The following is a 7,610-nucleotide window of genomic DNA, read 5'->3' on the forward strand; positions in this document are numbered from 1 at the left end:
TTAAATCTTTAAATGCTACATAGGACACACTCTATTATCTGAAGGAGTACACTATCGATCCGACGTACATACCCATATACACACCGGATTTAAACTTTACTGCGGATACCACATTCTATGTGAATAAAAGGAAATTGTTGCGCTGGATCAATTATGGCCAAGTTGTGCGCAAACGTGGACGTAATAAGCCCTAAAACTGTAACTGTTCAAATTAAAATTTAACTCTAGCTCAAGCAATAACTGCGAAAAAGAAAACAAATCCCAACACTATTTGAAGAGAGTACTCTATAAATATTACATGGGCTTAACAGATTTTTAATCTGTCTGCGGCTTCAAGTGTTTTGGTAACGGAGATCTCTGATAGTGAAAGGAATGGAAGCAATCGGGGGTAGAACGCAAGATATTTCTCTATCGTTATCATGTCTCATTTAAACCAATAGTAGCTGTAGATAACCGACTCTGAAAAGCTTTAGCGAGAGCTCCCCTGAAAACACCTATAATTACATTTAAATATAAACTTTTTTAGTAAACTCGTTTCCAGCTTAGCAATTAAAAACATATCAATTTTTTAGCTGCATAACGTAAGAGGTTTTTTATTTATTTCGGATTTAAAAAACAGATATAAAATTTATTACATTTAATTTAGCGTTAAGTTGGGCTATATGTGAACCACTTTTCTGAAACAATCCGAATATCGAAGCCTCTCATTCCTGACTCTTACAGACGCTGTACTTAGCTTGAACATTGTACAAGTATATATATTATTTGTAAATTCCTAAATTCCTAACTAAGTACATACTGACGGACGAATGGACGGATATGTCCAAAGAGCAGGTCCCTGAGGCCTTCCTTGCTTATTGGAAAAACTGAATGATTTCATAATACCTGAAAATGTATCGGGTTCAGAGTATACAAATAATTAGAAACTCGTTAACATAGTTTTGACAATTCATGAAATCTGGTTTGGAAAATGTATTAAAATCAATCAGCAGCACATTTTTTCTATACAGTCCAGTCAATATAGTACAACCTATTTATTAACAGTTTAGAAATGATATTCTGGAAAGTGATATATTTGCTCCTAGTATTTGAGGGATTGTTAGTGAATGCGGCTAAGGTACGTAAAATAAAACTAAGCTATATAAAACTATATAAAGCCCTAATATGTTCGGATTTATAAAATAGTTCTTCCATTGTTTCTTTTCTTACTTCTTCTTTTAAATTCTTAGCTTGATGCCTACTTCACTAAGCTGGAATGTGTCAACCACTATCCTAAAGTAGTTGCTGACCTGAACTGCCATTTGAACCAAACATTTGAAGGCAGATCATCGGCCAATGGAGAGTTTCGCTTAACAAGAGATATTTACAATGTAACCGTCAAATTCATTTTTACTCTGCAGCGGGGAAAATCGATACTGAATCATACGAACGTAATGATAGATACTTGTAGCGCATTGGGAGCACTGCATACGAGTAACAATATCGTTCTTAAAATTATAGCCGATGAGGTGCGTAAAGCCAGTAATTTTCCTCTGCAATGTCCGTTTAAAAAGGTAATGTTTGAACTGTTCGAGTTTCAAAACTAGTGCAATAATGATTGCTTCGATACAGAATACCCTTTACTATTTGAGGGATTACACTATTGATCCCAATGCTTTGCCAAGCTACACGCCGGACTTGGCATTTATCGTAGACAGCACTTTCTACACGAATAAACGTAAGATGCTAAATTGGATCAACTGGGGTAACATTCGGCGTAAACCTTAATTTTAAATTGCCTATTCTTGCATTTGTGATTTGACAAATACATATCATATTTCTCTTATACGAACAATTGTCAATTTAAATGATTTCATTAGAAAAATAGGCGCTTTCTTATTGTCTTAGTATGACCCTTCTTTACGATATGCATGTTGAAATAACTCTATTTCAATTTTCAGTTTTACAATTTGAACCCCTTCAAATAGGAACATTTTCTTTTATATTTGGAAACAAATATGTAACCCCACTTTAAAAAGCTTTCTATTGATGGCTCAAAACATTGGGTGGAGCTCCAAATTAAGTGTTTTGCATTTATGACTGACAAAAATAAATGCTTTTAAAGTAAAAGAACGAGTACCATTTCATTTAAATGGATCTATTATAATAGCATTAGTCACGCGTCATTTTAAAATATTGGTATGTCTATATATTTATTTAGGATTAAGCATTAATAGAGGTTAGAAACTTTTGCAATGGCGGGTCGCTACAAGTTGCTGCTACTCCTTATATTGCGTGGACATTGGATCGCTGAGGGCAAGGTAAGCGATAATCGTAGAACATACAATATAACTTCCATATTTTCAATACAATTTTGTGCCAGATCGCGATTATTCTAACCAGTGTCGAGTGCGAAAACTTTATGCCCAGATTTATGACAAATCTATCGTGTGTTTTGAAATGCAACAAACTGGACCAACCGGTGGTCGACATGGATTTTTTTCTAGCGCGGGACTTTTATAATATCTCAATTGCATTTTCCGTCAAACTCGTGCGCGCTAAATCGGTGATGAACTATTTGACAATTCGATTGGATGCCTGTGCAGCCTTAAGTGCCCTGCACGATCACTTTTTAACTCGCATTATAGCTAACGAAATAAGAGATGCCAGCAACTTCCCACTTAGCTGTCCATTTGAAAAAGTAAGTGTACACATAATTATATCCCTTGAAGTCAGTTCAACTAATACATTTTATAAATTTATCTTCTTTAATAGAACAAACATTATTATATGCGCAATTATAAAGTCAATGGGGATGCGCTTCCAAATTATGTTCCTGAGCTAAGCTTCACGAGTATTGGAGACTTTTATGCAGGTCGACGTAAAACGTTTCGTTTTTTGCTCTCAGGACGTGTGACAAAAGTACACGATTCAACCCGTAAAGGTTAGGAATAAAAATTGTATGCAATATCTTTGTATTTAATAAAAAGTATTTTAACTTGAAAGCTTTCAATTTGTATCCATTGTGTGTTTACTATTTAACTATGTTGCTTTGAAATTGTGAACTGCTTTCATACATTCATACTTAGTTAGCATACCCTTTTAGCTTTAGGGTATAATATTTCTGCGACTGATCATTAAATTTTAAGAGCAATATTTGCGTGTCGACTAAGACCAGGGCTATTTAAAATGCATTAGTTCCGCTCCATTTCAAAAGATTTATTATAGCCCCACAAAATATATTTACTTGCGTCAAAACATTACTGGAGTTCCGAAAGTATATATATGTTGATCACCATGACGTCTGCTGTCCATCTGTCCGTATAAAAGCAAACATAGTATTATAACGATGCTCATTAGTCCGCGAATGAACAAATTTGTGTTTTTTTCTGCTTTGTTTAAGGAGTGGGTACAGGGTTTTTAGGAATTGAGTCCACTCGACTCTAGAATTCCTTTCTGGTTTCTATATATTAGAGCGAGGGATAATGATAAGTGCTTACAAGTTACTAAACACAAAGTTGGGAATGCAATTCAGTTTAATAAGTTTTTGTGAATTCTACATGTAGGATCTAGCCCTCATTGATTGTCTCGCGTAGCTTTAGCACACAACCTGAGACAATAATACGCATCGCTTTTACTTGATTTGTATATATGTCTCCAGTACTCGTGAAGTTCACTTCGGGAGTGTATTTTGGTAATAAATCTGCATTGACCCTGAAGTCGCGCACAAAGTAATGTTTGTTCTATTGAAGTAGATGAAAATGGAAAATGTTAGAATTGGAAATATTATCATCAACATTGCGGCACTGACTTTTTCGAATGGACGGCCGAATGGAATGTTGCTGGATTGCCGCAATCCATAAGCTACAATTCGTGATGCAATGTGATTGAGCGGTGCATTTAGGCCTGCATCGAAATCCATATGTATGTTCATATAATTCATCGTCAATTTTTCTCGCCTGACCTTGACAGAAAAGGAAGCTGAGACGTTATACGTATCTTTTGCCAGCAAGAAATTCATATGGACGCCCTGTTGGTCGAGATGGTTGGATTTCACCACGCACGTTAGATTGGTAATAAGGCTGGGCATAAAGTTTTTACACTCAATTTTAGATAGAACCATTTCGATCTTGTAAAAAAGTCATTAATAAAGGTAAAAGTTATTAAATATACAAGTATTTCCTTCAAGTATGGCCTTACCTTACTCTCTGCGATCCAATGTGCTGGCAATACAAGTATTACCAGCAGAAGCTTGTAAAGACCAAACATTGTCAAGTTTCTGAGCTCCACTAAAGTTTTTTTAAAACTTCATACAAGCCTGCCAATAATTTAATTGAAACTTTGGACACAATTTTGAGCTGATTTCAGATCAGAAAGATTCATTTTAAAGCCCTAATTTATTTTTGATGTACTTCTATTAAAATTTCATTAGTGCCGCTCCATTTCAAAAGATTTATTAATACAATACCAAAAGCTTTAGTGCAGCTCAAAAACTTCACAATGGTGGGTCTCTACAAGTTTCTGCTGGTAATCCTTGTATTACCTGCACATTGGATCGCAGAGAGTAAGGTAAGGACATACTTGAAGAATATATACAAGTATTAGATAAATATTGCACATTTTCAATGGCAATTTCTTAGAAGATGGGATTGGTGCTAACTAAAATTGAGAGTAAAAATTACATGCCCAGCCTTATCACCAATCTAAGATGCGTTTTGAAATCCAACCAACTCGGCCAATCAGCGATCGATATGGACTTCTTGCTAGCAAGTGACGTGTATAATGTCTCAGTATCCTTCTCTGTCAAGGTCATGCGGGAAAAATTGACGATGAATTATACGAAAATACGTATGGATTTTGGTGCAGGCTTAGGTGCACTACAGAATCACTTTGCAACGCGTATTATAGCTAATGAATTGAGGCGATCCAGCAACATTCCATTCGGCTATCCTTTTGAAAAAGTCAGTGTTAAAATCATCATATGAATATTACCAATTTTCATTTTTTCCATTTTGATCTACTCTAATAGAACAAACCATACTATTTGCGCGACTTCAGGGTTAATGCAGATTTATTACCAAAATACAGTCCCGAATTGAACTTCACGAGTACTGCAGACTTCTATACGAGTTCAAATCAAGGAAAAGCGATGCGTGTTATTGTCTCAGGTGGTGTGGTAAAGCTAGTGGGCTAAATCTTGACTGTAAAATGATCAAGAATGATTTTTAAACAAGTTCTGTGACTACTTTATTAAACTAAATTGCATTCCCAACTCTGTTTTAAAATCGATGTACTTTTAATGGTTTGTATACTTATTTTACGCTCTAGAAAATTCATCAGCAATGGGGCTCGAACGCTTTTATTTTACATTTTGTATTGTTTTTGTAATCATTAGAGATTTTTCGCGATGTATTTCCAAGTACATAAACGAGTTCGCACTGACTAAAAGACTGACTGTGGCTGGCCACCCAAAACTATAAGAAAAAGGAAGTTTAAATTGAAACACAAGATTTCATTTAAAAGTGGTTTTTGAATTTCAAACTTCTTATAAAGGGGACTTAAAGATTTTATAAACAATAATAGAATTTCGGGCCCACCTCCTATTTACCGGCACCTACGATAAAACTTGCCATGCAATTTGAAAAAATAAAAATTGGTTTTGGATGTAGGGTATAAAAATAAACAAATCAGGGAAAAATGAGCTTGTGGCCGATAATTATTTTGATTTTGCAACTTTTGGATTTTTTCAATTTTATGTTAAAAATATGTACCTGCATCTATTAAAATGGCATTAGTCCCACTCCAATTGAAGCAAGAGAGAACGCTACAGTCGAGCAAGCCCGACAGTGAAATACCCTGTACCCAGGTAAACATCAGTGTCGATGTATATGCGCCTCTAGCAGAAGCAAAATGAAGAAGAAAAGCGAACTTGATGCTGCAGCTTGTGGGCGTAGTAATAACTTTTCGTAGAATTAACCGATTTAGATGAAATTTGAAACAAAATTAGATTATTATATAGGACGGACATGTCTAGATCGATTTCTCTCGTCATGCTGATTCAGAATATCTATGCTTTATGGGGTCGGAGATGCTTCCTTCTGCATGTTACATACTTTTCACAAACCTAATATACCCTTTTTACCCTACGGGTACAGCGTATAAAAAGTTATAAATACTAAGTATGATAAATATATTAAGTTAGTTGGAAACAATACTGCAGCCCAGATATATCGCAATGGTGGGTGCCCACAAGCTGCTGCTACTACTCCTTATATTTCCTGCACATTGGATGGCTGGGGGTAAAGTAAGGCGCTTCTTCAAACACCACATATGTATATATGTATGTATAATTAATTTTATTATTTCTTAACAGCTCGAGATATTTCTTACCAAAGTAAAATGCGAGATCCTTATGCCCAGCTTTATTAACAATTTAACGTGCGTTTTGAGACCCAACAAACTCGACCCACCGGGGCTTGATATGGATTTCGTTCTAGCGAGAGACATGCATAATATCTCAGCATCCCTCTCTATCGAAATTCTGCGGGGCAAATCGGTAATGAACTATAAAATTCGTTTGGATTTCTGTACAGGCCTAACTGCACTGCACAACCACTATATAGCGCGGATTATAGATAGAGAATTGAGGGAATACGGCAACATTCCATTCAGCTGTCCATTCGAAAAAGTCAGTGTACAAATGTTCAAGTTAATATTCCTAATTTTCAAACTCTCAATTTTTATCTACTTTTATAGAACAAACACTACTATACGCGCGATTTTAGGGTCAATGGAGATTCATTTCCAAAATACATTCCCGAATTAAACTTTACGAGCACTGGACACTTCTATACAAATGAACGAAAAGTGATTACAATGATTCACTCGGGTCGTGTGGTAAAGGTCCGCGCGACAACCCATAAGAGTTAGACAGCGAATCTAAAATGTCCAAAAGTATTCACTAGTTCCCTCGGATATATGAAAATGGACTTCTGAACCAAATAAGGCCTCAAAGAATAAATAATCTAAAATTTGAATTACATATGTTACTGTGAAACACAATGTCAAAGAGGATAAACAATTAATGTTATCTATATATATATATGTATATAAAAAGTTTAATTTTGGGAGGTTACTTTTTTTGTGAAAACTTTATGTCATTCGGCAAATACTGCGGTAATTCAAACTCCAATTACTGCGGTTTGCAAATTTTAACGGTTTTTAAATTACTATATTGAAGATGATTTTTCTGTGCCTACCATGAGAAATCAGTTTTAAATCAGCTTTTCAGTTCTGTCTAAACACAAATGTCATTACTAATTGACATATTTAATTGAGCTTTTCGCTAATTTTCTTGTGTATAAATCAGCTTGCTAATGCTTTCGCAGTTTTAACGATTTAAACGCATATAAATAATTGATGTAAGGCTGAGGATTTGTTTGTGCAGAATCGCAAAATTAATATTTTTCGAACCAGTTGTGAAATGAACATTTAAAGTGGTAATCAGTCGACAATCATATAAAGTTTATGTTAAGCCATGACAGTGTCAATGTTTCTACATTTAAGAGCAAATGTTTTTGAGAGGACTTTTCTGTGTTGAGCGCTATATTTCATTTCAGAACCCACTTACC

The 7,610-nt window shown here is 35.1% G+C and overlaps 1 protein-coding gene across 1 annotated transcript; it reads left to right on the top strand.

The window, feature by feature from the left end:
* The first annotated feature begins 2,234 nt into the window (after positions 1-2,234).
* LOC115626540 lies at positions 2,235-2,928 on the top strand. The gene is made up of 3 exons (XM_030521919.1): positions 2,235-2,300; positions 2,363-2,680; positions 2,755-2,928. The coding sequence occupies exons 1-3, from the start codon at positions 2,235-2,237 to the stop codon at positions 2,926-2,928; spliced, it is 558 nt and encodes a 185-aa protein (XP_030377779.1).
* The last annotated feature ends 4,682 nt before the right edge of the window (positions 2,929-7,610 follow it).

Source organism: Scaptodrosophila lebanonensis, unplaced genomic scaffold (assembly GCF_003285725.1).
Source record: "Scaptodrosophila lebanonensis strain 11010-0011.00,11010-0021.00 unplaced genomic scaffold, SlebRS2 tig00000085-arrow-pilon, whole genome shotgun sequence".
In the NCBI taxonomy this organism is placed as follows: Eukaryota; Metazoa; Arthropoda; class Insecta; order Diptera; family Drosophilidae; genus Scaptodrosophila; species Scaptodrosophila lebanonensis.